At 44.5% G+C, this 18,177-nt stretch overlaps 1 protein-coding gene across 2 annotated transcripts in view; it reads left to right on the forward strand.

The window, feature by feature from the left end:
- med24 (mediator complex subunit 24) overlaps nucleotides 1–17,137 on the forward strand; it is a 43,366-nt gene extending 26,229 nt beyond the window's left edge. For both annotated transcript variants that reach the window (XM_063221680.1, XM_063221690.1), the window contains exons 18-27: nucleotides 417–516; nucleotides 980–1,155; nucleotides 7,368–7,509; nucleotides 8,808–8,930; nucleotides 10,210–10,391; nucleotides 12,239–12,332; nucleotides 12,823–12,919; nucleotides 15,263–15,343; nucleotides 15,746–15,894; nucleotides 16,942–17,137. In XM_063221680.1, the coding sequence (XP_063077750.1) occupies nucleotides 417–516; nucleotides 980–1,155; nucleotides 7,368–7,509; nucleotides 8,808–8,930; nucleotides 10,210–10,391; nucleotides 12,239–12,332; nucleotides 12,823–12,919; nucleotides 15,263–15,343; nucleotides 15,746–15,894; nucleotides 16,942–17,058 (1,261 nt within the window). In that variant the 3' untranslated portion in view covers nucleotides 17,059–17,137. The remainder of the gene's footprint in view (nucleotides 1–416; nucleotides 517–979; nucleotides 1,156–7,367; nucleotides 7,510–8,807; nucleotides 8,931–10,209; nucleotides 10,392–12,238; nucleotides 12,333–12,822; nucleotides 12,920–15,262; nucleotides 15,344–15,745; nucleotides 15,895–16,941) is intronic.
- Nucleotides 17,138–18,177: the final 1,040 nt, after the last annotated feature.

Consider the following 18,177-nt stretch of genomic DNA (forward strand, 5'->3'; position numbering starts at 1 on the left):
TGCGATGTGACACAACTGAATTTGACAATAAGCGCCATGGGTGCAATTACCACAATGCACCACAACCCCCCCCCCCCCCCCCCCCCCCCCCCCCCCCCACACACACACACACACACACACACACACATATTACTCACTCATCTGAGTAGAGCAAGTGAGGAAAGTTGAGTGGTTATTGCAGCATGGCTGCGTGGGGCTTGCTTGGCAGGTGTCTGTACTCTTGGGGTTGGTTTGGGGTCTGTGTTTTTGTGACATACTGCACCTTGCGTCCATGCTTGGGTCCACTGGAGTCGATCCTATGGAAAAGCTACATTTACACCTTCCTCATATCTTGAGAATTACAGACATGTGTGAAGGAGGATCACAAATGTGTGTGTGTCTGTGTGGGTGTGTCTGTGTGGGTGTGTGGGTGTCAGTCAGATGAAGTGGCATGAGATCTGTCTGAATACCCCTGGCGCCATCCTGGAGGTTCTTAATGCGTGGGAGAACGGCGTGCTGTCAGTTGAAAATGTACAGGTGAGTGACGCACAGTGACGCATCAGTACTCAAGAACTCACCTTATTCTCTCTCTCTCTCTCTCTCTCTCTCTCTCTCTCTCTCTCTCTCTCTCTCTCTCTCTCTCTCTCTCTCTCTCTCTCTCCTCAAATGTCCGTAGTACTTGTGCAAGTTGAGCAACTCCCTCCTGAATACCGTACATGTGTTGTCCCTTATCTCATCTCCCGTCAGCACATGTTGCAATGGCTATATATAATGGTGTGTCTTCCCATTACTGTTCTGGGCAGTATTTTTGTAATGGTTTACTGGTATTAAGCCCTTCCACTTCTTTCCACTCCATTTCCACCTCTTTCCTTCCCTCTCTCCATAACTCTCCCTCTGCCCCTCTCTCCCTCTCTCCCTCTCCATCTCTCCTGCTTCCTCTCCTCTCCTCTCCTCTCCTCTCCTCTCCTCTCCTCTCCTCTCCTCGCTCCCCTGCGAGTAGAAGATCACTGACAACATAAAGGGGAAGGTGTGCAGCATGGCGATCTGTGCGGTGGCGTGGCTGGTGGCTCACGTGCGGATGCTGGGCCTGGACGAGCGGGAGAAGCCCCAGACCATGATCCGGCAGCTCATGACGCCCATGTACGGGGAGAACACCCTGCAGTTCTACAACGAGCGGTATGATGCATTTAAACACACACACACACACACATACTGTATACATACACACACATACACACACCATGTACGGGGAGAACACCCTGCAGTTCTACAACGAGCGGTACGAGGCGTTTAAACACACACACACACACACACACACAAACATGCTGTATACATACACACATCATGTACGGGGAAATCACCCTGCAATTCTACAACGAGCGGTACAAGGCATTGAAACACACACACACACACACACACACACACACACACACACACACACACACACACACACACACACACACACACACACACACACACACACACACACACACACACACACACACATACTGTATACATACACACATACTACATGCACACACTTACACACACCATGTACGGGGAGAACACCCTGCAGTTCTACAACGAGCGGTACGAGGCATTTAAACACACACTCATACTGTATACATACACACATACACTCACTATATTCCCATGTACGGGGAGGTAGTTTTGGGTAGGGTGCGCACATTCAAAGTCACTTGCTGCAGCCAGGTGCCAGACAAAAGTGTCAGACAGTTGAAGGAGGTAGATCTGCACACTGAGATATAAGCTCCAAAAAATTAAACTTCATTATTTTAAAAGCTACGTTTCCATCTTCATCAGGCATATGGGACCCATATGTGATATACGTGATCATCGTGATACGTATATCATGTGATATAGGTAACAGCTTCTTCCTATTACCCATGACCTACGTACTGTATATCCAGTGGTGTAGTGGGGATTTTTAAAGTGGGGGTACACGTTTTGTGACGTTATCAATTAATTAGGCAACTTATTATGTCAACCCCCCTTTTGTATTCAAACACAGACAGATTTGTTTTAAAAAAATCTCACCGCAGGAGAAGTGGTTGGACTGCGTACCCCCGCGTACCACTGCCACTACACCCCTACATATATCACATGACCAATCATTCACCTGCCAAGGCAAGGCACATTCACTGACATCCATGGACACCCTTGGGTGCCTTGCCTTGGCTGGGCAGCACCTTCCTGTTACCCATGTTCGGGGAGCACACCCTCCAGTTGTACAACAAGCGGTATGACACACGCACGCAGATGCGCACGCACGCGCACACACACACACACACACGCACACACACACACACACACACACACACACACACACACACACACACAGACACATACACACACACACACACACACACACACACACACACACACACACACACACACACACACACACACACACACACACACACACACACACACACAGGGAAAAGGGACTCCACTTCTACACACGGTGCGACACATTTATGTTCACTCATACGCACATGCATGCATACATACATACATACATACATACATACATACATACATACATACATACATACATACATACATACATACATACATACATACATACATACATACATACATTAGGGTGCATCAAATGCCCCCTATGAAAAGATATTGCCTTGGCCCTATAGTAAAAAATTTCTACACCCAGTAAAAACACACTGTGTAAAATATTTTGAAATTTGGATGAAGTCTACCAGGTCCACCAGCCCCATGAAAATAGAAAATAATGGTGATAGTCAGAATCTTGGAACAGAAATGGACATTTCGCTGCATAAAGCTACCAAATAAAACATATTGCCTCAGCTGTGTGATAAAAATGTTATATGCACAAATCACTATGTGTAAAATATGTTGAAATTTAGATGAATTCTGCTGGGTCCACCAGGCCCATGAAAATACAAAATAATGGTGATGGTGATGGGCAACCTGGATTCCAAAGCTGAAGTCCAGTGCCACATATTCCAAATGACATACCTAGTTTTACCTTTCCAGTTAGGGTAATTGGACAGGTAAAACCAGGTAATTTGAAATCTGTGGCACTGGATTGTAGCAAAGAAACTCAAGAGAAAGAACAATCTCATGGCGCGGAATGCATTGGCCACGGTGTAGTACGGGGGCGTTGCCTGAGGACACGAGTGGATGGAAAATTAACTCCCTTGCGCATGGTCATTGGTCATCCATCCACGATGGATGCCATTTTCGTACTCCGTAATTTGTGGCCAAGTAACGGCAGCTGTTGGTCAGCAGTAATTGCTGGGGGTAATTAAGGACAGCTGACAGACATTCACGCTGTCCTATGACCTGTTCCACAGTGAATAACATTTCCGTACTCCCCTCGCCATCATTTCCTACTACGCTGTTATGACGTGAGTAAGCCCTCTTGTCTCAATCCTCTTTGATTGTAGCTTTTGAATCTAGGTTTCTCATCGTCTTAAAACAGAGGTGGACAAACCCTGTGACACATTTGCCCCAGCCAATATAATGAACCAGCTGATCCTAATTACCACTTAAGCCAGGTTGATGAGGTAATTAGTGAAATCACCTGTATTGGGAGCACAAACCGAAGGAATATCTAAGCAGTATTCAGTCCACTCACACAGACTTCAGTCTCAGGACAGACTGATGGTCAAACTGCTATATTCAGGCAAAATTGCTGTTTTGCAACACAATATCAATTCCTTCCTCCCTTGGACCACTGCTAGTATCAAGCAAGAGATTGCAAAGCTGTATGACTGTTGCATTTGTGTGTTTCACCTGTGGGCCTACAATTCATGGAGGGACATCTGTAGTAAAGCTGTGAATGTACCTTGGAATGACTAGGCTACTAGGCAGTCAATACAACTGTATTGAAGAGTGCCATTACTTTTTTATCCCATTGACTGTGGTAGTATTTCACTTAATTCCATCAGATGAGTACCATACCTTACCTGAGAGGCCCTTGGAAATGAACTCTGGACCTGGTGATACCCATGATATACCTAGAAGTCACTTAAGTACAGGTTTTGGGAAGCCACTATTTCCAACATCACATACAGTTGTATTGTATGTACTCTATTGAACTACTGCAGGGATTTCTTGAAGTCATTCGAAGGAGCATTCACACAGCTTTAGTACAGATGTTCCACCAGGCATTAACAGCTACCTGTACAATCCTGTAGGCCTACAGGTGAAACACACAAAAGTCACACAGCTTCGCATTCTCTTGCTTGATACTAGCAGTGGGTCAGCTGGTTCATTATATTGGCTATATTTGGAATATGTGGCACTGGACTTCAGCTTTGGAATCCAGGTTGCCCATCACTATCACCATTGTTTTGTATTTTCATGGGCCTGGTGGACCCAGTAGAATTAATCTAAATTTCAACATATTTTACACAGAGTGATTTTACTGTGCATAGAACATTTTTATCACACAGCTGAGGCAATATGTTTTTATTGGGTAGCTTGATGCACCGAAATGTCCATTTCTATTCAGGGCTGGACTGGGGGATAAATAGGGCCCGGGCACTTTTGGATTTAAGGGGGCCCCCTCATTATTATTAGTGCCGGAGAACTGACTCAGCCCTGCACCCTTGTGGGCCCGTATTATCAGTAATGTAAAAAATAAAAAATAGGGGTCTACGGGGGTAGAGGACCTATTGGGAAATGCCCGCTATGCCAGATGGCCAGTCCAGCCCTGTTTCTATCCAAGATTTTGACTATCACCATTATTTTCTATTTTCATGGGGCTGGTGGCCCCGGTAGACTTCATCCAAATTTCATGAGATTTTACACAGTGTGTTTTTACTGGGTGTAGAACATTTTTACTATAGGGCCAAGGCAATATCTTTTCATAGGGGGCATTTGATGCACCCTAACATACATACAGTACATGCTGCATGTAAGGAGAAAACCGTTTTACAATGAGTCCAACAATGCACACATACATGTACGTACATACATACTACACACTCACTCTGGTCAGATTTGTCCAGCAGGGGCGTGAGCTTCAGCAGATACTCAAAGGTAGTGGTGTCAACAATGATCGATTCGGCGATCCAATCCAATGCGGGGCATGGACGATCCAGGATCGATGTGGCAAGTTCCAGGATCGATGCAGCAATTTTTTTAAGTTTCAATTACTTCCGTGGATATTTCGAGAGCAAATGAATGTTAAATTAAATAAAAGTACTTCAAAGCATTGCAAGACTGATACAGACTGATACAGAAAACAGCCAATAAATTGTTGCTCAGTATCTGACTACTTGTATTGCCTCATCATGACTGATGAAACATTTGCTTTGCTTTCAGTAGAAATGTTAAAAAAACAGCCAATAAATTGTTGCTCAGTATCTGACTACTTGTATTGCCTCATCATGACTGATGAAACATTTGCTTTGCTTTCAGTAGAAATGTAATGCATTGCAATGCATTGTAGAATTGAATCGGATCGAATCGCATAGAATCGAATCGAATCGGATTGCTACCTCTAGAATCGTGATCGAATCGGATCGTGAGGGCAGTGCCAATCCACACCACTACTCAAAGGCCGTATTCACATCCTCCATGAAGTCCTGCTGCACCGCAGAAAACACACACAGACGCGCATACATCTAGGATAGAGATGACTCAAAAATCACAATACTCCCCTTCATCTTGGTGAGCAGTAATGTCCCAATATTTGCCAATACACCTGACCTCAGGGAATGTACCCAATAAGGCTTCACCTAGATCATTGTAATCCAACCTAAGAGCTGTTTCCATCTGATTCAGAGGCAAATTAAAAGTGAAAGCCATAATGTTGTGGTGCAGTGCAGTGCAGTGGTTCCCAAACCTTTTCAGCGGGGACGAGACGCATCACCAGGTGTTCGAGCAAGTGTCGGAACTCTCGAGCCAGGTCCAGTTGTAGCTTCTGCGCCTGGGTGGGTATACTTTTCCATCACTTCTGTAACGATACAACTACCCCTAAAACCGTGTATTTCGAGCAAATTAACTTAGTGCAACAATGCAGCTTTAGAGTGATGTAACTGTTTCACCATCGCATATGTCGCACTAACTCTTTGGTTTGCATCACGTTAAAGCGAATCACCTTGTTTCATGGAAAGGAGGCCCTTGACAAAAACATGGGAATGTCTTTTTTTGATCTGAAACAAACCTCACCAAGTATTGCACAAGAAGTGTAGTTCTGCAATTCTTCAACATTTTCTCAGCCTCATGACACAGTTTTGGAAATCAATTCAGTGAGTCATGCTTTGGTAATGGGGAGTAAACACTGCAGTCTGGCAGTGTAGCGCCTTCTCTCTGTAATACTCAGTGGATACGTTTACATGATGGTTTTAATTCTGAATGAATAATTGTGAATTAAATAGTTCCGTCGAGTTTACTTTGATCTTTCCTTTGATTCCGAATTAAGAGGTGTTAACATGACGTTTTCAAAGCGGAATTGAGCTGTATTCAGAATTAAAGTAAGTTAATTCCGAATTAAATGTCTCATGTAAACATGGCAATGAGAGACAATTTTGCTTCCAACCTATACATAGGTTTTTTGTTGTTTATAAACATTGTGTTGTGAGGAGGGGCAAGATACTGGCAGCGAATCACGTGTGCTAATATTTTGACCGACAGCGGTTTCCAACAATCAAGTTGAACAGTGCGAAGCCAGGGTCGTGCAGCCAGGGATTGTTTACAAACGGAAAATCCCATGTAAACGGTGAAAATAAGGAAAATTACTTGAACTGAGTGTACTGTACTTGAACTTGCAGTGTTACTTTCAATATCGTTAATACCAATTCCTCACAGCTGTGTCCTATTGATGTGTCTGCCAGGTTCTTTCACTTTGTTGTCAGTGAAATAATGAAACTGAGCGGAGGCGCAAGGTTGCACCAGCCTGGCTGCCCTGATCTAGTCATTATTTCCTATTTGTTATTACTGTACTGATTCTTCCTACCTGTTGTTGTTGTCATTCTTTCTGACCATCTGTTTTACCATAATGCCGCCCTCTTTTTCTTTGTTTGTGGTTTTGTTCTGACTCTTCATGCCCCCCCCCCTTTTCTCCCTCCACCTTGACTGTGTCCCTGCCTCACTTTGTTATTGCCTTTCATTCATTCCTCCGTCTGTCTCTCTGTCTCTCTGTTTCTGTAATTCTCTGTCTCCCTCTCTGTCTGTAGCGTGGTGATCATGACGTCTATAACGTCTTCCAGCAGACGGCTTGTCTATACCCCCCCCGCGCCTTGACTGTGTCCGTGCCTCACTCGGTCTTCCTCCCTCTTTGTCTGTTATCACATTTCATTCATTCATTCCTTCCTCCGTCTGTCTGTCTCTGTAATTTTCTGACTTCTTCTCTGTGTCTCCCTCTCTGTCTGCAGCGTGGTGATCATGACGTCTATAATGGAGCGCATGTGTGCGGACGTCTTCCAGCAGACAGGCTTGTCCATACGCCCCCCAGTGGAGGGCCAGGACCCCATCCCCTACCGCAACCTGCTCCCCCCGCGACAGCCCATTCACGAGGTGCACTTACTTGCACTACACAACACACATCAGCTGTAGGTTTGGCTTGGAAAGTGGTGGGGACATGGGTGCCGCTAGGGGGGGAAAGGTGTTACAGATTCTAAGGGCCCGAGCACTGACAGGGGCCCTTTAGGGGGCCCAAGAACACTGAAAAAGGCCCTTAAGGGGGCCCAACATTCAAATCTTTCATAGGGCCCAAAAATTTTAGCGGCACCCCTGGGTGGGGACATTACAACGGCAAATTGTCCGGGTATGCTATTTTTGCATTATATTTGTCAAAAAGCGGTGGGACAAGCTAGTTTCCTCTCAAAAGTGGTATGGACGTGTCCGCACCTTCCACACCTGAAATTACACATATGCACATCAACATATGTAAACTGAGACTGTATGAAAGTCAGTAAGAAAGCTTGTCGTGCTTGGAAAACAGCTTGGCAAATGCAGTATATGAATTCTCAAATTGTCTTCTCTATAATCTTGTTGAGTAATGGCAATGTGAACAGCACAGACACTGCGATGCTTTCATAGTGCATCACTAATGTCACACTCCCATACCATAATATGGTGTGTGTGTGTGTGTGTGTGTGTGTGTGTGTGTGTGTGTGTGTGTGTGTGTGTGTGTTTTTTGAGGGCGGCACGATAGTACCAGAGCCATGGAAATAAGAGTTGGGCTAATCCCATTTACCTCCATGTTCCAGTTTTACACAAAGATGGCGGCTGATAGAGCTTTTGACACACAGATCATCATTGACCTAGTTCCAAAATAGTTCCAGGAAGTGAGTGTCTAACACAGTTTCGTCATCAGGTTGCCCCGGCGAATCAAATCTGTGTTGGTGATTTGAATGGACACCGCAGGCGAAATTCGCTCCTAATTTGCATGATATTAAACTTGGTCGAATAATTTTGCTTCGCTCCTGTTCGTTTGCCTTCGCCTCCCTCATAGGAATGAATGGCGAAGTTCACTTCGCTTGGCCAAATTCACGTGTATATGTCCCATAGCGTAACAATCTCTGGTAGCACGTGGCCAGGCCGTGCCTTCCTGGTGACGCAACACCTTCAGCGTTGCTACTAGTCAGGTCAAGAGCAATGCAAGTGCTTTCTGAGCTCTCGAAAAATCGGGAACGCCTCCCACTTTTTCGGGAAGCACCATTAGCAAACCAAGGGAGGCTTGTCAACCATGCTGTTTGGGAAATGTTAATGGTTATGCTCTTGGTCAGACCAAGTCTCGAAGAGATTTGAAAGTCGATGATAATCAGGCTTGGGACCACGCCTCTTAAGCACTAGTGGTGTTGCTCTTGCAGGCACTGCACGCTCAGTTCCGGGATGTGCTGAATAAGGGCTGGGTGGACAGCAAGGCTCTGCACCTGTTTGAGAACCTACTCAACATGGGAGGAGTCTTCTGGTTCACCAACAACCTGGTCAAGGTAAGTGTGTGTACACATCCTTTTATGTCTGTGTGTTAGTGTGTCTTGTGTGTCTGTTGTCTCTGTTACTGTGTCTGTGTGTCTGTGCATTGTGTTTTGTATTTTCTTTTAAATAACACAAGGCAACAATGAAAAAATGAAAACAATTTCACTCCAACCTTTAATTCAAATGCATTTCAATGGGAAAACAAGCTCTGCAGACTTACGCTGCATCCTACATTGAGAAGTGATTATTTTGTTGTTGTGTTGCTAGCACCCCTGATGTTATACCCCTGAAGCAATACTTTGTCAATACTTTCTATGACAATCAGCTTTCCGATGGAGTCCACCAGATACTGATTTCAAGGCCTTTGTAAGAAAAGTAGGACCACAGGAATCCTGCCACGTACTTCACAGTGGGCTTGTGGTGCTTTCCTGCATACTCGACCTCTGTATCACACAAGCCAGATCCACACTGGCCTCATCTGATCAAAGCTTGTTTATGGTGTACTCCTTTCTTGTTCCCATGTCGAAGATCATACATACACATCATACCCTGTGAGCCATGTCTTTATGGACCTTGCTTTGTGAACTTTGTGCGCATGTAACCCGACGTATTATTGCACAGGCTGTCCCCCTTGGCGGCGCAAACTCACCACTACATCAATGGTAGTCACAGCATGATACAGCTGCACTAAAGGACCAGTCATATAGCCCAGCGCTACGCTACCGATACTATACAAAGCTTCGGAGGGAGGTTTACTAATGTTCCACACCACACTCTGATGGTTTGGCCTCCTTTAGACTCATCCCCCCCAACCCCCCCCCCCCCCCCCCCCCCCCCCCCCCCCCCGAAAAACCTCACTCCCATCCGGGTCACAGCACCAGTGTAACCCGACGTATTACTGCGCAGTCCGTCCCTCTCGGGGCCGCGAACTCGCCACCACATCAATGGGAGTCACAGCAAGATACCGTTTTTGTAAACTGTTTCAGCGCATCACCTTTCTCTTTTAACTGTGTGTTTGTGTAGGAGCTGCAGCATCAGATAAGTGTAGTGTGTGTGTGTGTGTGTGTGTGTGTGTGTGTGTGTGTGTGTGTGTGTGTGTGTGTGTGTGTGTGTGTGTGTGTGTGTGTGTGTGTGTGTGTGTGTGTGTGTGTGTGTGTGTGTGTGTGTGTGTGTGTGTGTGTGTTCTTGCGTGCGCGCGAGTGCGTGTGTGTGTGCGCGCGCTTGTGTGTGAGCTTCAGCATCAGATAAGTGTAATGTTTGCAACTCTGTGTGTGTGTGTGCGTGTGTGTGTAGGAGCTGTTGAAGGAGACCCGTAAGGAGTGGGCCCTGCGTGTTGTGGAGCTGCTGTACAGCATCTTCTGTTTGGACTCTCACCAGATCACCCTCACGCTGCTGGGTACCATCCTGCCCAACCTCCTCACTGACCCCGCACACTGGCACAGCCTGACCGACCCACCAGGGAAAGCTCTCGCCAAGTAAGCTATTCATGCACACACAAGCACACACACACACACACACACACACACACACACAGACAGAGACACAGACTCAGACTCAGACTTACACACACACACACACACACACACACACACACACACACAGAGTCAGACTTAGACACACAGACAAGCACATGGAATGAAAACATTTACCGTAACAGTTGCCGAGTAGGATTGGGAAATGTGCGGTTAATCATTAGAAAGAGGTGAAGGGTGAAGGGTGTGTTAAGCTGAGGCAGGAAAAGTGAAAGTTGACTTCCCTCATTTAGTGCAAGTATTGGGGTCAGTAAGGTTAAGGTTTTTTTTGTAACCCTTGTTTAGCCAGGAAAAGTCCTGTTGAGTCACAGTGACTCTTCTTCCAGGGAGTACTGGTCAAGAGAAGAAGAAAAAAAAAGAAAGAAAAACCCCCACAAAGATTGATATTTTTTTCAATATTAATTGTAGTGGTGTCAACAATGATCGATTCGGCGATCAAATCAAATGCGGGGCATGGACGATCCAATTCAATGCGGCAAGTTCCAGGATCGATGCGGCAATTTTTTTAAGTTTCAATTACATCCGTGGATATTTCGGGAGAAAATGAATCTTAAATTAAATAAAAGTACTTCAAAGCATTGCAAGACTGACACAGACTAATCCAGACTGATACAGAAAACAGCCAATAAATTGTTGCTCAGTATCTGACTACTTGTATTGCCTCATCATGACTGATGAAACATTTGCTTTGCTTTCAGTAGAAATGTAATGCATTGCCATTCATTGTAGAATTGAATCGGATCGGATCGAATCACATAGAATGGAATCGGATCGCTACCTCCCGAATCGTGATCGAATCGGATCGTGAGGGCAGTGCCAATCCACACCACTAATTAATTGTGAGGAATGCATATAAATGACATCACCATAAGAAGATGCTCTTTACCAACCTTTCTTGCTTTGTATTCAAAACATTTTTTTGTCTGAAATAAAACCCTAATTTGTGTTAGAGTTTTTTCAAAAGGCACCCAATATGTGTACTAAACAACTGTTCATCATCCAACCATATCCCTTGGTATTTAGAGGTGGATACTTTTTATGTGTTCCATTCATAGTAAAAAAAATAAAAAATAAAAATACTATCATTACAGGGTGTGTGTGAGAACGTTTGAAGACCATGATTTAAAAAAAAGAATTGTAGCATTTTTAGCACCAACTTAGAAACCTATAAGGGTCCTATAAAAGAGTCCCACCAGTCAAATAGTTAGGGAACCACTTCATAACAGAAGGACTGAAGCCTATACTTTTCAATGTATTCAAAAGAAGATCATGACAAACCGTATCAAGCGCTTCAGATAAATTGATGAATAAAGCAGCACGTGAATTGTGTGGTAGGAATTTGATGATACATGGTGACTTCCTATCAAACAACAAATGTGTCAGATCTTGTTTATGGATAAGAAATAAAGTAAGAATTTGCTTGATCATTTGCTTGATCATGGCAAGAATTTGCTTGATCATGGCAAGATCATGGTTTAGATTACACTGGGGCTTTTGTTTCAGCTGCCCAACTGCCTTGGGGGAAAGATCAAATGACATTATACTCAGTTATATCACGCGTGTGGGAGCTTGTGTGTGCTGCAGGCTTAAACATTTGTGTCTGGTGTAGATCTAGTGCCAGCATATTGTCTTATTTGGTGCAGCATGTCATCATGTCTTATTGTGTGTGTGTGTGTGTGTGTGTGTGTGTGTGTGTGTGTGTGTGTGTGTGTGTGTGTGTGTGTGTGTGTGTGTGTGTGTGTGTGTGTGTGTGTACATGCGTGCGTGCCTGTGCACGTGCATGTTTGCAGGTTGTCGGTGTGGTGTGCTCTCAGTGCCTACTCGTCACATCACAAGGGCCAGGCCTCTGCCCGTCAGCGCAAGAGACAACGAGAAGATATAGAAGTAATGCACACACACATACACACACACACACACACCAGTCATACATAATTCTCTTGTAGGAATGTATGCCTCCAAATAAGTAGATATTAAAATACTTGTAATTCTCCATGATATCTTCTCTATATTATTTCCAATTTTACACCGTGTCCTAATTGCAAGTTACTGAAAAGTTTATGTTCACATTGGCTACGTTTACATGACGTTTTTAATTCTGAGTGAATAATTCTGAATTAAATAGTTCTGTCGAGTTTACTTTGATCTTTCATTTACTTCCGAATGGTGAAGTGTTTCTGTGAATCTGAATCTCTCATGTGAACGAGGCCATTGAATCCATAGATTCTACTTTTGTCACGTTAATTGCCAACCGCAAATCCTTCAACTGTCGATGTTGGTGAAACGCAACTTTTGAAAAATACAAGTAGGCCGTGCTTTACAAGCTATGCCATCTTCCTATCGGGTTGACCGGATGACGTGTTCTGATTTGCTGCAGGATTACAACAGCCTGTTCCCATTGGATGACACCCAGCCTTCTAAGCTGATGCGTCTACTGAGCTCCAATGAGGATGAACCAGTGCTGTCTAGCCCAGGTGAGTCCTCTCCATATTGTGAAAGTGACTAGATGAATCACCCTGGATATGATACGATTCCCCCTGTGATTTGGGTTGCAATACATTATATTTTATTGACAATTTCTGAATGGATCTACATTTCTTAGAGCAGAAATATTTGGATGGGCTCTGCCCTGTCTGCTGAAATTAGCCATGCCGGCCAAACACACACACTTTGTTATTTTGGAAACCCTTACAGTAACACTAGTTAGTCATTGTACGTTTAACAAGGTCTTTCCCAACCTCCTCCGTGTTTTCTCACTGTATGTGTCATTTTACCCGAGCAGACAACATTGAGGAGGAATTGGGGCCCAGTGGAGTTTGAGTATGAGTCTGACAGCTTGGCAGCTGGACCACTGGTGTTCTAGAGAAGCAATTTTATCATACTGATGTCATCACAGCTGTACAGCCTGAGGGATCGTAACAATACAGAGTTTAAAGTCCTGTGATGTGTAGTAGACAGTAGCAAAACAACCATCCAGCTTGCTACCATGCGTAAATATACTCCAGAGGCACATGGAATTCAGAAAAAATTTGTGAGAATAACGCCCTTTTGGGGCCTCTGACTCACTACACGGGCTACCTCTCTTCTCCCACTCATTCCTTTTGCTCACTTCATCGGTCTGCTTTCCTCCTTCACTTTGCTCTTCTCTCCTTACCCATCGTCTCAGCCTTCCAGCTAAATATCTCAGCCTCCGAAGCACATACAAGTATGAATGAAGTTGCATTTAAAACCTAGGACCATCAGTTTGCATTAGAATGTGTTCATTCAGCTCTAACATACCATTTGTTTTGGCAGGTACAACCATAAAATACAAGTCATACACCACCAGACTGTACTGGAAGAGGCATTACATACATCACACATTACTGTTCAAGTGACAGACAGTGGGCTACACCATCCACCTGACTTCCAGGCTATTCACACACTCATTTTCACAACAACACACGGTCAAGAATAGGTTTGAAAGTTGAAGTCACAACGCCCCCCAGGTGTTGGGACAGGTGTTCGCTTTAGGCCCGTAAATGGAATATTTTCAAAACCAGAGTTTTGAAATGCGTATTCTAAAACTGAGAGAACTAAAACTAAAAACTAAAACTAAAAATGAGAAACCAAAAGCGAATGAGTTTTCAAAACTATCCATTAGAGGAGTAGAGAGGCTAATCTCTCTGGAAGTTGTTTTGTCATTCAGAGGTGTCCATGACGATGCACAGGACCGTTATCTGCAACATGTGCTAGATGAGTTCCCGCTTGTTTGGAAAACTTGTCATTTATCATGAATTAATCTCTGTCACTTACTGTCTCTGACACACTCACGCACACGTACACCGACACGGAATCTGAGGAAGGTGGGAAGGTGTTAACCACCAACAGCTCTGATGACGTGCCACAGATTACAGAAGACAAACTTGCCAGCTGTATTTTTTTTTAACTTACTTTTATTACATGACCCTAACCGTATTGATGGCGGGCAATTCTCTCCCCAAACAAATCTCTCGCACATCAAATTTGCAATGGCAGTCAAAACTCATGAAACATGAATGTAATTGTCAAAGCGGACATTTGTCTGCTCCAGCGATGTGGACTTCAAATTGATGACTTCATACGTGACTTGGCAGTATTAGGAATGACTTGTGACTTGACTCAGACTTGTACGCTATTGACTGGAGATTTTACTTGACTTAGTTTTAGATTACAATGGCATGCCAAGTCTAAATATATCTCGTTCTCTGCATTTATATGTAAAAATATTACGTCACAAAATGAAAGTTAATTGATTTGCCCCTAACCACTCATAGGCATTTTGTTTTTTGACCGAGAACTGAGAAAGCGGGACATGCATAGCAGCGTGGAGAGGTAATGGATTTATGACCAAAACTAGTTGTCAAGATTGTGTGTAGAATACATTGTGACTTGTTAAGGACTTGGTAAAAAATGAGACAGGGACTGGACTTGCCTTTAGTGCGACTTGGACTTGGACTTACTTGTGACTTGAAAATGAATGACTTGGTCCCATCTCTTGTCTGCTCATGGGTTTTGTATTTGAAGTCAATGTCAAACTGTGCCTAGGCCACCTCCCTAACCCTTGTCACTTGTTGTATTTAAAACAGCAAAACTATCCAGAGGGAAATGTTTTCCTTTATGGAAAGAACCGCCCACCCATAAAACGCTATCCCTGGAGCAATGCCATCACGATCAAGGCACTCCATGAATTGAAATTGTTTTATTATACCGCTTATTATCCGTACATTAACTATGACATCCAGAACAGGAGTTCAAATTACTGAGACTTGATCACCTTTTCACTTTGACTTCTTCAGGTGATCGGACCATGAGCAGCTCTCTGTCAGCCTCCCAGCTCCATGCGGTGAACATGAGAGACCCCCTCAACAGAGTGCTGGGTGAGTGTTTGCGCGTACGTGCGTGCGTGTGTGTGTGTGTGTGTGTGTGTGTGTGTGTGTGTGTGTGTGTGTGTGTGTGTGTGTGTGTGTGTGTGTGTGTGTGTGTGTGTGTGTGTGTGTGTGTGTGTGTGTGTGTGTGTGTGTGTCTGATATAACAAGAAGGTGTTTTCTTTTTAAGAAAATGCTGTGTTTGTATGTCATCAATTTTATGTGTGTGTATGCATGTACTTACAAATGCTTGTATAGAGTATCTGTGTGTCTAGTACAGATAGGGTGTATTAATATTTAAGCTGTGTCTGGGTTCAAGGGATATCAAATGAATGAATGACCCCTCATCCCCCCCCTCTCTCTCTCTCTCTCTATCTCTCTCTCTCCTCCATCCCTCCCGTTGCTGGCCTGTAGCCAACCTGTTCCTGCTGATCTCCTCCATCCTGGCCTCCAAGACGGCGGGACCGCACACCCAGTTTGTGCAGAGCTTCATGGAGGAGTGTGTGGAGTGTCTGGAGCAGGGCAGCCGGGGCAGCATCCTGCAGTTCATGCCCTTCAACATGGTGAGAGAGAGGAGGGCACTCAGGAGAAATGGGGGTGCGCTGCATTGGGTCTCAAACAATTAAAGGAGCAGTTCAGCCAATTTAAAAAGCTGTTGTATTGCTCACGCTACATTTGACTTGTCACTACCCGGTGACGCTGTATTTTTTTTCTCAGCCCTTTCCGAGATCTGAGCTGTTCTTATGGGGGCAGATTTTTTTTTTTACATTAAAAACGTTCTTTGTCGCTGTTTGATAGTTGTCTGCTGATGTTGCATAACCTTTTGTATGTTTTTGGGAATAAATAAAAATGATTTTTTTTTGGAAATGTAAACAAGCAACTGCCCCCATTACAATGGCCAGGATCTCGGAAAAGGCTGAAGGAAAAAAAAAAACTCAGGTACTGACAAGTCCAGGGTAGCGTGAGTATTACAACTGCATGTTGAAATGGGCTGGAGTTATCCTTTAAGTGCAGGTGCTCTTGAAGGGGGAAAGGGTATCTAGAACACCAAAAGAAGGATGAAACAGGTGGCACAAATAAAAACAAAGGACTAAGCAGAGTTGCCTCTGGACCTTTACTTCCTTCTTTTGATGCTAAGGACTCTCTCCTGGCCTGTGTACAGCATACTACACAACATACTTGCCACAGATTAGTATTAGTGAGGTTTTAGTTACTTCATTGATCCTGAGTTAAGGAATTGGATGAATAGATGGATGGATGGATGGATTGGTGAAAAAAGAGAGAAAGACCGAAGAGAAAGAAAAGGAAATCAGAAGAGAAAGAAAGGGGATAGAGTGGTGGGGAAAGAATGAGGACGGATGCATGTACAGTAAAATAACTGAGTGGAATGGATATACAGAGAAACAGTGACTAATATCTAGAAACATTAATGTTGTCATACTCTTACTGTGTGTGTGTGTGTGTGTGTGTGTGTGTGTGTGTGTGTGTGTGTGTGTGTGTGTGTGTGTGTGTGTGTCTGTGTCTGTGTCTGTGTCTGTGTGTGTGTGTGTGTGTGTGTGTCTGTGTGTGTGTCTGTGTGTGTGTGTGTGTGTGTGTGTGTTTATTCCTAGGTGTCTGAGCTGGTGAAGCTGCCGGCCCTGGCCAAGCCTAAAGTGGTGCTGTCCATATCCGACCTGACTCTGCCACTGGGCAGGAGGGTTGCTGCCAAAGCTATTGCTGCGCTGTAGGCCCACACATTCAAACCACACTGCACACTGTACAGACATACTGCACACTCTCGCGCGCACACACACACGCACACACGCACACACACACACACACACACACAGCCAAATTTGTCAATTTTGCCTTTCTCTCTCTCTCTCTCTCTCTCTCTCTCTCTCTCTCTCTCTCTCTCACGCACACACACACACCAACATAGAGTTTGATCTTTAGCTTTGCTTCAGTCGCACATTCTCTCTACCTCAAAAACAAAGAGGGCCACAAAGGCGGCGATTGAACCGTCACTATACCCAGTGAAGACGAAGACATGAAAAGACAAAGCCCTGTATTCACACACACACACACACACACACACACACACACACACACACACACACACACACACACACACACACACACACACACACACACACACACACACACACAGACCGACTCTCTCTCTCTCTCCGAAGCATACACAACACAACAAGAGTGCCATGCACAAACAGTCTTTAGCACACGCACACGCACACACATGGGCGCGTGTATGTGCGCACACACACACACTCACACACACACACACACACACACACAAACACACACACGGATGCATAAACTAATTCACACAAATGGATATTGTGCCCTTTGCTGGCCATCTTTTGTGTGTGTGTTTGTGTGTCAGTGCGTGTTTGCGTGCATCCTTCTCTAACAGAGATCTGTGTAGAGCAGTGATTCTCAAAGTGTGATCCGGGGACCACTAGTGGTCCGCAACAGAGCTCATGTGGTCCGCGAGGGGATTTCTACTTTTCCAAGACCAGCTAGCAGTAGACTATATTTGTAACATTATTACAAAGCTAAACAAAGTGTCATTTTCACCACAATAAGACAGACTTGTAAATGTGAATAAAAAGTAAGTGATCTGCATCTAAATTAGCACCCGTCAACAGTCAATTCAGTTGACATGTGGTCCCTGAACATTTTTGAGGGGACAAAGTGGTCCTTGGTCTGACAAAGTTTGAGAACCACTGGTGTAGAGAAACGGCAGCCCTTTTACCCAGATAGCCTTAGTTCCTTACTCTCACAGACCACTAGGACACTTATACTGACTGTTGCAATGGCGGAAAGGTCTTCTTTGTACATACTGG

This window comes from Engraulis encrasicolus, chromosome 2 (assembly GCF_034702125.1).
Source record: "Engraulis encrasicolus isolate BLACKSEA-1 chromosome 2, IST_EnEncr_1.0, whole genome shotgun sequence".
Classification (NCBI taxonomy): Eukaryota; Metazoa; Chordata; class Actinopteri; order Clupeiformes; family Engraulidae; genus Engraulis; species Engraulis encrasicolus.